General features: G+C 41.0%; 1 protein-coding gene across 3 annotated transcripts in view; it reads right to left on the minus strand.

Annotated features, from left to right (window-relative positions):
* Positions 1–15,577, minus strand: part of skap1 (src kinase associated phosphoprotein 1) — a 32,380-nt gene that overhangs the window by 10,350 nt on the left and 6,453 nt on the right. For all 3 annotated transcript variants that reach the window (XM_067575419.1, XM_067575418.1, XM_067575417.1), the window contains exons 5-9: positions 4,989–5,069; positions 4,080–4,163; positions 3,864–3,988; positions 3,153–3,216; positions 1,293–1,496 (exon numbers count right to left, since the gene is read on the minus strand). In XM_067575419.1, the coding sequence (XP_067431520.1) occupies positions 1,293–1,496; positions 3,153–3,216; positions 3,864–3,988; positions 4,080–4,163; positions 4,989–5,069 (558 nt within the window). The remainder of the gene's footprint in view (positions 1–1,292; positions 1,497–3,152; positions 3,217–3,863; positions 3,989–4,079; positions 4,164–4,988; positions 5,070–15,577) is intronic.

The raw sequence follows: 15,577 nt of genomic DNA on the forward strand, positions 1-15,577 counted from the left end.
AAACTTGACTGACAACTGTTGAAAAGTAATCTTAAACATTCACAACAACAAATTAATAAGATAAAGTCACTGTAAAGAAAACAGGAATGTTTCTATTTGTCAAGAAGATTATTTAAATACAAACACGAGCAGCTTTCTTCGTCTTGTCAGTGAAAATAACCTTAAAATTTAACAGCATCTACACCAGAGTGTAGGAGATGTAAGTGAGGTAAAGTGAGGTGCGGAGTGATTGATAAGTGAAGGGGTGAGAAAGTGAACGAAAGAGCCCGTCATTCGATATGCCATCTGTGGTCAGGGTCTGTACCTCTTCCCAGATGGCTTTGAACGCCAGCGTGACAGTTTGAAGAGTGATTTCCCTCTCACCAGTGATTTTGGCAAAGGTAATGTACTCACTGAGTGAAACTGAATCTTGATGTATCTTATTTAATAGAAAGAGTGATGGACGACGGCCCTGAGAAGATCGGATCACCCCCTTTTGTCCTTCTCGGGATCTTGTAGCCACCCTGACACATGGGACTGCCCCCCCCCCCCCCCCCCCCGCCTGCCCCCGCCCGCCCCCCCCTCCTCCCCTCAGTGGGGACTCATATGAACTGATCTGGGGTCTTTCATGCAACATTCTTAATCAAACTTTAATTTCTATTAAAGATGTGACATTAAGAGCTCCAGAACTATTTTAAGCCCTGAGACATGCGGTTTTTACTATCCTTTCAACTAAATTGCTGTTGCTAGGCAATTTTAGCCAAAACTCTGCTTAGTGGATTGAATTGTGGGCTATTTGTTGCCTGGCAACATTAGCTAATTGGACGTTCTATGACAGAGCATTCGGAAATACCAGGCTCTCGCTGATTTCAACAACATGTTTCTCAACAGATAGCTCTCTGTGAGATTAGTAGAGAGACCAGTGGACGGAGAATCATCCCCCCTTTTCCTGCTCTGTGTGTGTGTGTGAGTCCTGACATGCTTATTAGTGTTGCTTGATTTAAAGTGAGTGATCAGTCTGGCTGTTTGCGGCCGATAGGGAGGCACCTGGCAACACGAATTTCCCAGCCAGCGAGAGATCATCAGAAATATTTCTTGTGGCAAAAAGAATCTCTTTGGGCTTTGATTTTGTGTGAAGCAGCAGAGAGACTGTGTCCAATTGTTTGACTGAGTATCATGAAGGTTTGTGTGTCCAGCACATTCCTGTCTATTTATCTGTGTGTGTGTGTGTGTGTGTGTGTGTGTGTGTGTGTGTGTGTGTGTGTGTGTGTGTGTGTGTGTGTGTGTGTGTTGGGTTAACCACATCCTCATACCTGGCAGCACCTCATAGATATCCTCGTCCTCTTCGTCCATCTCTCCCATCTCCAGCCCTCTTCCGTGTTTGTGAACGGCCTGGGCAGCGCCGACCGGCCGAGGAGGGGGAGGGCCGGTCACCCCCTCAATGTCATCATAGGTCTCCTCTTCGTCCTCCTCTTCCTCCTCGTCGTCATCGACGGGGATGGAGCTGGAGCTGAGATCTATGAGTGAAGGGGAGAGACGGCGTGATGGGCCGGCGTTAGCATGAAGATGGAGCGCGGCGTGGCACGAAAGACACACACATGCATTAAAGGGTAAAGTAAGAGAAATGTTGGAGGGGTCCTGGCAGCACAACAGGCTGGAACACGTGCCGTTCGCCAGCAGTGACGAACACGAGAGGCTTGGATTAGAGCTGCAAATAACTATTTTCATGATTTATTCAGGTGATGATATTATTTTCCTAGAAGCAATTAATTGTTGAGTCTATAAAATTTCAGAAAACGACGTGAAAATGTGAAAACGGCCTTTAGAATTTCCCAGAGCCCGGGGTGACGTCTTCAAATTGCTTGTTTTGTAAGACAGCACGAATGTGAAAAATAGCCTCTTCACAATGATATATAACAAAAAAGAAGCATATCTTTGGATTTTAGAAGCCAGAATCAACAGATGTTTCGCATATTTGCTTGATAAATGACTTAAATGATTAATCTGATGTCAGAATTGTTGTTGATTAATCTTCTGTCAATTTCTGTCAACTGTTTCAGCACAAGTTTAGATCCAACTCTTTTCATACTTTGCATATCCCTCCTCTGTTGCTCTTCCTGACGTTTCTTGCATTTTTTCCCCATTAAAGGTTTTTTTTTTTTTTTTAGGGAGTTTTTCCTTATTCTAAGAATAGAGGATGAAAAAGCCTCTTGAGGCAAATTTGTGATATTGAGCTATACAAATTAAACTGACATGTCTCCTTCTTTCCTCTATACTTTTTGTTTATCATTAAAATCAGACTTTTCATTAAGCCCTTAGAGGAGCCACAAAAATGTCCAAAAGTACACATTGAAAAGAAAAGTGAGCCTTGTTCTCAGGTAGATTCAGGAGTTGAAGAGGGTAAATAATGATCTACATGTTCTACATCAGATTTTGTAGTAAAAAACCAGTCTGGAAGGAAGTAAGACAAACTGCCGAGTGTCTGTTACTTCCCGCAAATCAGTGGCCCGACCCGAGCCCATTTTAGAGTAGACGAGGCACGACTCGCTCGCTCAGATGGAGGAGCCGTCTCATTGCAGGCGACTGGCCGCTGCAACACAGGGTATCAGGTCCTCCGCCGTACACCGAGCGGCCAAGCAGAAATCAATGTCACTGGAGGATAACCAGAACATCTACCAATCAATTTCCTGTAAGTTGGAATTCGGTAGGAGGGTTAGAGGAGGAGCGGTTGGAGGAGGAAGAGGAAGGGTGGGGAGGGGGGTGTAGTAGAGCTACATGACATGGTGGGTGACATGTCGAATGAGGAGATTCGGGACTCTTGTGTTGGGCTTGTGTGCAGCTGGTGATGGATCGGGTGGTTTTCATCTGAGTCTGAGATGATAAAAGACTCTCTTTCCCTTCTGACCTTTCTGCCCCTCAGATACACAAGCAAACTTTAGTAGGAAACGGAGAAAAAAGAAGGCTGGAAGGTTTAGACTCCTTTAACTGTATTTTCCAATTAAAAAGTCAACTCCAGTTAAGTCAATCTTATTTTTATAGCCTGATATAAATGTATAAGAAAAAACTCCACCAAAAAATATTTAAACAGGACAAAAATGTAGAAACTTGAGGCTTAGGAAGAGCAAGAGAAGAGGGGAGAGGAGGTGCTGTATAAAACAAACAGACAGTCTTACCTCTAAGTACAAAATTAATCTGTTTCACCCATTCTGTGGCCTCCAGAGGACTGCTGGCAGTGAACTGGTGGGAACAAGAGAAGAGGTAAAAACAATCATCACATGTGAGGTTGCATTAATATAGAAGCGAGAGTTCTGATTTTTAATCTCTGAGGCTAATTAGCAGACAAAATAATATTAACAGAGACATTTTCCCTTTTGAAATATCTGACATTACTACTATAATACCATTATCTGTTTCTATAAAATCCAATGTAGACACATAAATTCTTTCTGACTGTATAATAATGCTATAATTGAGCAGAATGCAGTGAATATATATATATATTTATATACGTTTTTAATTAGGATTTCTTAAATGTGTATTTAATGAATTGTGACCCAGATTATGTAGTGAGCAGGATATTTTACAGTGGAAAATTTTAACTTGTCAGTGCTCTCTGGAGGAATGTGGACACTGTTTCTACTTATTGGGACAACATATGTGCTGATACCGATATATTTATGAAAAGCTACAATTGGCTGATAATGTATATAATAATGCTGATGTATCGGTTGGGCTGTAATTTGGATATTTGCACTGGAAAAAAGGGAGAATTACCTACAATAAAATAATACCGAACAATCTATAAACCTTCCCTTAAATTCACTCACAGGATTTCACTTACTAGCAGTTAATAGTTGTTACAAGCTTATTGTGGTTATACAGACCTGGAAAGCCCGTTTTCCGGGAGCGTAGAGCTCAAAACAGGCATTTTTTTTGGAGTCTTTTCTCAGGTTGGTCACCAGCTGTACACTGTAGTCATTGATGTGAAATGAGCCCTTCTGCTGTTTATCTGTAGGGACGAGAGCACATGTCAGGCTGTTATCTGGTTCCTTCTATGTTGATTGTCTAATGTTTTTTGTATGTTGGCGTTTCAAACAAACCTTTTTCAGTCCCAAAGTAGTAGAATATGGAATTGTTGAGGACGCACCATCTCTTCTGCCACTCTGAGCCGAAGAAGCTGTGGTCTAAAGACAGAAGTGCACAGGGATCATTGACAATAGATGAAAATGGCAGACTGGAAATTCATATACAACAAGTTTTACATAAATATCTCAACATACATAATGGTTTGTTTTATTTTGCTCAAAAAAATAGATAAAGTTAATGCAGAAAAGCAAGTTTATAAAAATGAGTTTTTTAGGGATTTATAGGAATTCAGTGATGTTGCAAGATGAATTTAAACAGGAAGATTGTTCCAGTCTCAGTCTCTTGTAGTTTTAAGTCTAGATCTAGATGTTAGCTGAGTTATTTTTGTGAGATCTGCTGTTGCGTGCAGGTTAATAGTAGTGCCTTAAAAGTAATGAGTAAAACCTTAAAATCAATCCTGACATTAACTGGAAGCTAAAGCAAAGAGGCTAAACTGGAGGCTGCTCTCTTTTGTTTTATCCAGTCAACAGTCTGGCTGCAACAGAATGATGTCACAGTGAAGTTGACCTTTGACCTTTTGGATATAAAATGTCATCACTTCATCATTTTATCTTATTAGACATTTGTGTGAAACTTTGTCATAATTAGCGTATGAATTCTTGAGTTACGGCCAAAAATGTGTTTTTCTGAGGTCACAGTGACCTTTGACCTTTGAACAACAAATTCTAATCAGTTCATCATTAAGTCCAAAGTGGACGTTCGTGCCAGATGTAATGAAATTCCCTCCAGGCGTTCCTGAGATATCGCATTCATGAGAATGAGACAGACGGACAACTTGAACACATAAAAACAGCACTGAACTACGTTATTGATATGTCAGTATTACTTTATGATGCTACTCGACCCAGAGCTGACATCTATACCTCTTCGTTTCTTTTCCAAGTAGCCTTGCTTCAAGATGTTGTTGAGGTCTTGAGCTGCCACAGGAGAGATGTCTTCGAAGTCTGTGAACACAAGCAGATGAATCAGTTAATATGATCTTTAATAATGAAAAATGCTCATCACAGTGACTTCTTCAGGTTTCTTGTTCCTAATTCACAATAATATCACAGAGAGAAAAACAGAAAATCTTCACATTTGAGCAGCTGGAACCAGATTATGTTTGGCTTTTTTTTTTTTCTGAAAAAATGACTAATGTTATGAAAATTGTTTCTGTCAATCAACTAATCGATTAATTGTTTCAGCACTAGCTCCTAATAGGCTTCACTTAAAACCTGCTTCATTCCCAAGGCAACACACACCGTGAATATAAAGTGTTCTACGCTGTGGATCAAATACATCCCTGCTGGCTTTAGGAAACTGAGATCAATACATTTACAGTGCTGCTGAGCACTGCAGTCCATTCATCTGCTCACATTGCACTTTTAATGGGAGCGACCTTCCTGCGGGAATTCAAACAACTCTCTCTAATTTGCAATGTCAAATTTTAAACATGATAGGACAATACTTACTGTAAGAGCTTTAAGTAAATTAGTGCAGTTGTTTGGCAAACAAAGCACAATGCATTTCACGTAGTATTCAGCCTACTGTGCACTTTCTGTTGGAGGGAAGTGCTTTTTAAATAGCTGTTTCCATGTTGGAGGTTCTAACGAAAAAATCTGCATATTTGTCCCATTTTTCAGGCTTGTTAATGTGACCTCAGGTCGGCCTCGAGCACCAACTTCCACCCAGGAGTACCTGGATTTTCCATGTGTCAAAAATAAAGCTCAACTTCCTCTGAATTCATTACTCAACAGGCATTAGCCTTGCAGGGAAAAAAAAGCAGAGGGAGAGCTAGAGCTGCCTTTCTAGTCTGAAACACAGCAACAATTTAAAGACCATTTACGTTAGTCAGTGTGACACTCCATTCAGACCGCTGATGACAAGGGGAATGCCTGGAGTCCACCCCCCCCCCCCCCTCAGAAAGGACGTGTTTAACTGCTGGGAAAAACCAAACATGTCATCCCGTAACAGAGCCTCCTAGTTTAAACAGAGAGCGTCCCCCCGGCATTAGACAAACAGGAAGCTCTTTCTCATTCATAAAAACACAGCAACATGAAAAAGCAGCATACACTGAAGCTGTGTGATGCTCTCTCTGTGAGTCGTCCTTTCGAATCTTCTCTCTTGTCAGAATTCAGTGAGTTTTGTCCGAATAACTTTGATCTAGAGAGCAAAAATAAAAGCTGATATTGGCTTTTTGCTTGGCTAACTTTCCAGAGATTTAAGTTCACAACAAGCCCGGCGGGTGATCCGATAACCCCGCACTACTTCAGCTCGTGGGCCTGACAGATGAGCGGGTCATTCCAGAGCAGAGCCCCAGACACCTCACGGCACTAACACGCTCACATATCATCAGCCTGCCTTTGTGGATGTACTGACCGGTGACACTATAAATACAGAGGTGCTAAGGACTGTTTTGTCAAAGAGAACCCGATTCAGTACATCATAACAAACAGCGGTCATTATGCTCCCCCACCTCATCTATCCGCCGGCAGTCCGTCCATTTTTTTCTGGGTCTGCTTCCCTGTTGCGGCCCACTTCTAATCCCTTCATCTATCTGCTTCCTTCGCTCTTCATTTATCTCAAAGGTCGAGCCCGGCTAATAGACGAGGAGGTGCAAAATCAACACGGGATCGCTCTGATCTGCTTGAGTCAATAAACATTACACATTCATGCGTGCTTAACACCTCTGCGGCGGGGCCTGACCTGAGCTCACTTCACTGTCTTTCTTTTGTACGAATCCCAAACAAGGACACAAACGGGTGGAAACGGACGTCGACTTTGTGTGATGAAAATGGGAACACGTACGCAATAGTTCTGGATTCTTCCACAGGGTAGCAGCATGACCTAAAAGCATCCACCGAGTCCTTGATCCCACCCTAAATAAAAGCAGAGTCTGATTGGCTCGGAGTTAACAATGCCTCCTTTAATGAAAATTACACACGCTAACACCTCTTTGGGACCAATGCAGGTTTAAGTGGATATTCAGAGGTAATGTTATTTGAAAGTGTGTAATTTAGGGGTGTTAAAAAAAAAAAAAAAATCCCTACAACCATCATGAGTGTTTGAGTTTGGAGTTTGAGTACAGGCACAGAGAGACACATTAATGCATCTAATTAAGGCCTCATCAAAATCGCAGACAGACGGCACTCTTTCATAAAAATCATAAATTGCGTTATCAATTATTCAGGGCAATGCCATGACTTCATTTTCATCCCTTTTGCGTTTTAATTAGCACCATCCACAGCTTTGGTATTGACATTAATTTGATGGCAATTTATTGATATTTCAGCGTAACCTATTTAGCTGAGTGCAATTACCAACGAAAGAGACGCGGATAGATGCGATGTTAGCGTCGCGTCACGTTTTCGTAAATCAAGGTGAGGAGTTGCTACCGGGGGCCCGCGCTAACTGAAACTAACAGCTCTCGACGGTCATCAGCGAGAAAAAGGTTTGACTCAACACCCCCCCTCCCCCCCATTTCCAAATGGAAAGGAAAGGAGGAAATAATCAATAGATATTTTCTAGAGATATGTGTTTAATTGATCCTGATAAAGGAGTGTTTTCGAGCTGACCTGTGTGCTGATACGTGCTCTGTTCTGTTGCTGTCTTGAATTTGTTTTAAACTCAGGGTGTGTGGGGGGGTTGAGAATGGGGGGGAGATACACAACAATGCATCTGAGCTGCCAGCGGTTTGCCACAGTCGCAATCTCTCATTTGGTTATTCACACTCTCTCAGCATGGTGTTATGAGCTCAGCAGTTGATCCCACAAGAAAAGGCTGATTTATGTTAGCATGACCAGAGGGAGTTAATGTATTCTCTCATTAAAATCCACTTTAGTTAGGCTGAAAGTCAATCAAAGGCTGGATAGAGAGTGAATCAAAATGAAGGGAAATGGTTGGGTGGGAGGACTAATATGTTACATTATATCTAACGGTGGTCATAAATGCAACAAAGATGTTATGAAAACACAAAAAAAATAATGCGCTGAAGATGTTGATGGTGCTCCAGAAGATGGAAAACGCTGAAGGAAAAAAGAAGCGGTCTCTTTAGTGTCTTCTGCTTGTGACAGTAGGAAGGCTGAGAGGAGCAACGGCTTCGCTCGGGTTCAGTCCCAGCGGGGGGACGTGTGCGTCCAGAAGCTGGGGTCTGAACCGCTACTTTATCCACAGTTATGGAAACGTTTACTGTATATTTGCCGGTTTCTTGGAAAAAGCCTGTGAGCTGTTGGGGGAAAAAAAAAGACCTTTATCAAGACAAACATGTGGCTTGTAGCAAGTGTCTTTCTTCTTTTGTTATTCTTTTGAAATCTTATACAATAACATGTGTAACCTAAAATGATGCAGATGTATAAATAGTGTAATGTGCTCTATATGTGTGTGTTGAAGACGTCCTGCTATACTTTTTGGTGTTTGACACACAAGCTGTGTCTTGTAATCCCACGTGGGGCGAGACAAATGTTTGGAAAGACGATTCATAATATTTTCATCTTGCCCTGTCCATCACTGTCGATCTAATGTATCTGAAGCCTGCGTGCCATATGTGATGTCTAATATTGGTTCTCTTGGTTGTCTTGTGTGGCTGCTCTATTTTTTGTTTTAATGTGTGTGTGTGTGTGTGTGTGTGCCATGCTTCCTCAGTATTTGCTGGAAAGTCTCTTTCTTTAGTCTCGTACGACTATACTATACACTATATCTAAAGTCTTTTTGAGATGTTTAGTTGTAAAGTTATAATCGTCATGTGCTCTGTAGTTCTCTGCTCTTTAATTCATTTCATTGGGTTTCTTTTCATTTTTGCTGTTTTCTTCTTCGTGTGTGCTGATGTTTTGTCTGGCAGGACAGCAACTCAACTTTATTTTCATTATCTATTCATTTGTTGATTATTTTCTTCATTAATCCACTGCTTTTTCTTCTTTAAAATGTCATAAAATTGTGAAAAATGTCTGTCAGAAGTTTCTAAAGCTCAAATTGACATATTTAAACTGCTTGTTTTGTTGCCACAACAGGACAAAACCCAAAGACATTTAATTCTACTATTACAGAAGACTAAAAAAACCAGCACACTTATATTTAGGAGGCTGAAACCAGTGCATTTTGTGGATTTTTGTGATTCATTTCCTCAGTCGACTCGATTCTTTCAGTCTTAGTCTGCTTTCTGTCTTTGCTTGTTTCTTTTTCATTCTTAACATCAACATACACAAAAACTGTGGATGAAAAGAATAATTTTATCAAAATCTGACAAATCTACATCACATTGATATTATCTAAAGTGTGCTGGCCCTCATGAATAAATATAAATATATGGCAGTTCATCACACAGATATATATATATAAACTACAGGGAGAGTTTTATTTTTTAATCCAGAGATACAGAGAAAACAATATACTGCCAGTTATTTATTCGTATTAAGTATGAAGATACATAAGTTCACATTGTGCAGTGAGTAGGATTAATCTCTCTATTTAAGAGCAAGTAGAGGAGGTGACCCCCCCCCCTCACAACACAGGTATGGATCAAGATCAGCAAGTTATCATATGTTTTCTTTCTCCTTTGCTTAGTCCTTGAGCGCGGGGGCTTTCACAGCGCCTTTCGATGCGAGAGGTATTGCATTGAATGCAGCATCAGGGGGCAGGACCTGACCCCCGCGTGAACTCTGCTGATGAGGTGAAACAGAAGGCAGAGAGAGGCTCCCCGGCCCTGAGGGGGCTGCGGGGAGGAATGCTGCTGATTCTACAGACGGAGGAGCGAGTGAGACCGCAATCCTCTTCGATACTGTCCTTGATTAGGAAAAAGGATTCACTCAGTGCACCTTCACCCACTCGGCGCTCAATCTGCGCTCAGGCCGGGCTAAATTGATACATTTTTCCTCATTACAGTAGGAGGCCTCTGCTGCGCGTCCCTCCAGCGAGGCGGCCGTCAGAAGGGAGGAGAGAGACTGAGAGGCACTGAGGTTAAGGGCAGAATGTCTTCCCTGCCCTCTTCTCCTCCCCCTGATTTGATTAGGACTTCAGTCATCGATACATAAACCGTGTTTAGGACCTCCTAATGCATGTGTTTGAACCAAAGAAAACATGCAGTGCATTATATCAGGCTGCATGATGCCGGTATCGTCGTCTAATAATGTTTAATGGGACCGGGAATTTATGCAGGAGTGATTTGGGATTTTTTTTTTTTTTTTTTTTTTGGATCAAGGATGTCGATCAGGTTTAACAACAAATCTCCGACCTGAGATAAAAGCTTTTGGCCGACTGAAGCCAAAAGCCCAAACAGAGCAGAATAAAAACTTAAATATACACAGAAATGATCAGGTAAACATTTTATATCATAAGTTTTTCTTAAATGATTTGGACTTTGATGCCTTACAGAGATGTCTGGTGTTTTACTCTTTTAATGTTTGACTAAATCTGTTATGCTTGATGCAATTTGGAAGAAAAAAAACAAATATTTCTGTACCTCAACGCTGGAATAGATGTCAAGTCATTCCAAGCTCCTTTTTCGCTCTATTCCTACATTCAAACATCACACACCGGCCAGTGTAAAGCCACTAAGGGGCTAAATTTACTATGTGACACCGGCTTCCCCCTGGGCAGCCATAAGCAGCGTCTACAGCGACCCTGAATTTCCCTTTTGTAGATTTACTACCACTATTCAAATGCTTAACTGCAGATACAATGATCCTCTAATCGCTGGGGATGGTTTTCAGCTGCTTCACTGGCAGCGACAAAAGAAAAAAAAAAAAAAAAAAAAGTAGTAAGAATATAAATACCAACAATGGAGGAGTTCAGGCCCACAGGAGAGCCTGCGTATCGGTGATAAAAACGAGATATAACGGTCAACGAGAGAGAGCCTGGAGGGAAAAACACTCGACACACTTACCCTCTGAATGAACAGTCATAGCAACTTTAAAACGCTTCTTCTATTTGCACTAAAATGCTTTAAATATCATTTTTGCAGTAATGGTAGGTAAATATCTTGGCGAGGACCGGTGTTATTGCGCTCCGCTTTCTTAGCAATATCTCATATTTATTACCTTTTTATATAAATCGCTGTTATTTTACGGTCACTGCTGTTACGTATTATACCAATAAACCAATTACATGGTGCTATCATTCTTTAACTCCTGCAATCAATCACCAGCAAATCAACAGGCAACAGGTGTTACAGAGGAAATCTTCTGTGAAGACAAATAAAGTCCGAAAACTCATCGAAATCTGTGTCTTCCTTTCATCTGATGCTTAAAATAAAAACATTTAATTCAATTATTTTTAGTGGCTCAAATTATGGATTTTTTTACACTTATTATGATTCATGTAATGAAAAAACCCCATTAATATTAATATTAATTTGAGCACGTTTTTCCCAATTAAATGCACCATAAATTTTACTGTTTTTAATTTTATTCTTAAAAATGTGCAGGAACGTGCTAATAATTAGTATATTAATTATATTTTTAGTAGATTTCCATTCAGTCTTTCATAAACAAATATAAGAAGTAGTTAAATAATTACTTTGCATTTCTTTTTTTGCTTTGTTTCCTTATTTTACTGCAGAAAATATGAATCATTCTGAAACAGTTACAGTAAAATAAATCATTTGAGTATAATGCCAGTAACTAACTTTATTAAATTTAGTAAAACACATTGTTATAAAACTAGTTAACATTTAAGGGAAATAATAAATAAAATTACTTGTGAAAATAGTGGGTTTTTTTCAATATTATTCATTTTTTTTAAATCATCACAAACTTTTTAAAAAAGTTTCCTTATATCATCTTTTTGGACAAATCACAAATAAATAATTGAATAAATAAATCAGAAACAAAATAAAAAGAATCTGGTTTTGCTTCGATTCATTAACAGGAAAACAGTAAATCAAACTCTTATGAGTGAAACTGCCACAGAAGTCGTTTCAAACTGATTTCATGACGATATATAAATGTATTCATCAGAAAATATTACGCATTATTAAAACTGCAAGGACGGTCATTACTGAGGGATTTCTCTCCCACTATTTTTAAAGTCTTTTAAAAATGACACATTTTTTTACAGTTTCACCACACGGGAAACCAAAATCACAATCACTGAACACTAAAATCCTGCAAAATATCCAGAACTGCTATAAAACAACAATAATAATTTAACCTTTTAATTTAAATCTGGCATTTTACTAAATGTTGCTGTTTAAACTTCTTACTAGGAATTAACACTTTAAGGTTAATTATCTAAATTCACACTTGTTTCGTTTAAATAAAACTAATTACAGTTTTCATACTACAGGACAAAGATCCTGCACTATTTTCTCAGTTCATGAATTATTTTCCACACAAACTGATTCTATTTCTTCGAGATAAGCTAACCTACGAACGCGGGGTCGCTATAAATCAATGGCTAAAAAATTTCCATTGTAGATAAGCGATCTCCCAACAGCGTACAATCACACGGCAGCTCTGTCCCACTTGGCAACAGACACACAGCGCTGACTTCTCCCAGCCGTGCGGAGACCCCCGGTGTAAAGAGGGATGCGTCCTCAACATCCTCAAATAACTCCACAAGGGCATGTTAATGACCTTAAAGTGCTACATTACAGCAACAATTAAACAGAGGGATCCCAGAGGCATCGGGGAGCCGTCGTGTCACTGTCTGTGTATAGGCCAACACATCTCTCCCATCTCCATTTATTTCCCTAAGAAATCAGCGGGGCCACCTGGGCTTGGCATTGAAACTTCATTCATCTCCAGAAATGGATTCCAGTGGAGGGCAAAATCAAATTCTCATTTGCAAGGCAGGGGGAGAAAAGAGAGGGAGTGAATGCAGGAGGTACCTGGGAACGCTAACCTCTGGGTGAACCCGCCGCATCTGATAGTTTTGCTATTTGTCTGTGACATTGACAGCTCTGGGGGAGATTAGGAGCCACCCTGCCCCAGCTTCCCACTTTGCATTCTGCCTATGTGCCTCTTTACAGATGGACTGCCGCACATTTACCTTCGCCTGTTTTTTCCCCGGGTTTCGACACTAGCGCTACACCAGAGGCAACGGAGGGGATGTAATTATATGCGATGCAACAATAAAACAAAGCAAATGAGGGGAGAAGTGCGTCGTCAGAGCAGGCTTTACAAACAGGGAGGATGCAAAAAAAAAAAATACACGGTGTGGCTTTTTTTTTTTTTTTTTTGGTTGGTGGGTGGGAGGGGTGGGGGGGTGTGGAGGGGGGGTGGGGTGAAGCCGGAGATGAGAGTGATGGATGCCCTTCGGTTAAATACGTCCAAATCCCCCCTTCAAGCCGCTCTCTTCTTGCCAGGCAGTGTGAGTGAGTGTGTGAGAGAGAGTGTACAAGATTAATAGTGTAAACAGCGAGGGAGAGAGGAGAGAGAGAGAGAGAGAGAAAGGCAAGCCGGGAGAGAGAGAGAGAGAGAGAGAGAGAGAGAGAGAGAAAGAAAAGACTATCAGCATCTGCAGCAGCACAGTAGCCCTAGGGGAATAGTGTGAACTTTTGAACCCTGATGGCAAGCAGTCGCAGCGATGCACAGAGCCTGCTCCTGCCTCGTAATGGGTGTGTGTGTGTGTGTGTCTCTGTAGAAAAAGCACAGAGGCAGCAACCGAGGGAGCAAAAGGAAAGGAGAGTGAAGGAGAATGAGGAAGAGAGAGAGAGTAGGGGGAGGAGGGGCGGGGAGGGAGGGAGGGGAGGGTCATTAACATATTCCTCGCTTCCTTGCAAACGAGCAGCCGCTATCCAAATGTCACAAAATCCATACACCGATGAACGCGGTGAAAAATTAATCTCCGGGCAGCAGATATTCTGACGGATGCATACAGTAGACGGCGCGATGACCGAGTCCGGGAGAAACTTTGTGACTGATGGGCGTTGTGTGTGACAGGAAGGACGATCACTCACTCACAACTCTGGGCTGAGTGCAGACGGGTCACAGGTTGACCAAAACCAGAGGCCAAAAGGTCAAAAGTTCAGTAAGTGGGCAGACAGCACGACCAGAGGCCGACAAACCTGCGAGGAGGTCATCTGTGCTAGACCCAAAATACTTTCCAGGTGCTGCATGTGAAAGGAGAGCAGATAAAAGCGGAATAAATGCTGATAAGTATGTTTATTTACATCATTCCTTCCTCTGTGAAGCACCCGGAAACTTGCTCTTTTTTTTATGTTAAAGATCCTCAATGAATTAACTTCACTTCACACACACACACACAGACACAAGAGCCAGTTGGCACCTAAAACACTGCTGATTAACCCCCTAATGGAGCATCAATCCGTCAGCTGGCATCGTTTTCCCCCCTTATTCCACCAGCCAAGACGCACTTTCAAAAGCACTTCACTTTATATAGCTTTCTCAAGCTTCAGCCAAAATGACAGAATTTAGATTTAATATTCGATTTACCAGCTCGGTGTGATAATGTTGTTACTGTATATTGGCTCCTCGTATTCAAATGAGAAATAGGCGATGACGACACATAGCTTAAAATTGGTTATCCTACTGCATTCTGCTGCCAGTAATTGGTTCAGGAAATTGAGTCGGGATAGTAATCACTGACAGGAATCACATTCCTGCCTTCTTGAAACAGGCCTACACAACAGAGCAAACCTGCCTAATCTATTAATCGATTAGAAAATTAATCAGCAGCTATTTTGACAACCGATTAATTCATTTTTCCATCAAAAATGACAAATAATAATTTGCTGGAGCCTTTCCATTGTAAGGATATGCTGCTTTTCTTCGTCTAATGTGATAGGAAACTACTTTCTTATTAATATAGAAAATATTAAACAGAATATTCAATAATCAAAATCACTGCCTGTATGTCAAATTTAATTAGATTCATAAGACTTTTATTATAAATTAAGGGATTAGATAAGATCACACTGTAGGTCAGATGATAGAATTGAAAAGGATCAATAATCAAGCAGATAAAACGAGTAGACGAGAAAATAAAAAGCACACGGAGTCAAAGTTTTTGTGAATTAATTCTTTAGGGCCAAAATCCAAACCTGAGCAAATACAGGCTGGTACGGTACATCATAATAAAATCATTACGATCACAAAGAAGATGAGGGAGACGTATCGGAAAGCGCCATCTTTCCCCGCGTGCCTCCTGAAACAAAGCTCTTCCTGCGGTACTCTGTCATCGCCGCAGCTTCCCAGCAAACATCCCCGAGCGCCCAGCGGTGCTCCCCAATCAAAGAAAAACAAACAGGCCATTTCGACTTCATAAACTTGACCTGCAAACAGCGTGACGGGGCTAAAAGCCCTCACATCTACGGCTGTCTCCTGGGGTCTATTTGTACGTGTGTGTGTGTGTGTGTGTGTAAAAAGGGACTCTTGCACACCAGAGGGAGAAAATTTGTGCCTATATTTGTTTATGAATGCAAGAATGTGCTGGAATGGAAGAGAAAATGAAAATGAAATTGTGTGTGAGCCCCCGTATAGCAGCGAGAAAGAGAGAGAGAGATAGAGAGAGGTGGAAG

The sequence above is a fragment of the Thunnus thynnus genome, chromosome 20 (genome assembly GCF_963924715.1).
Source record: "Thunnus thynnus chromosome 20, fThuThy2.1, whole genome shotgun sequence".
NCBI classification, from domain to species: Eukaryota; Metazoa; Chordata; class Actinopteri; order Scombriformes; family Scombridae; genus Thunnus; species Thunnus thynnus.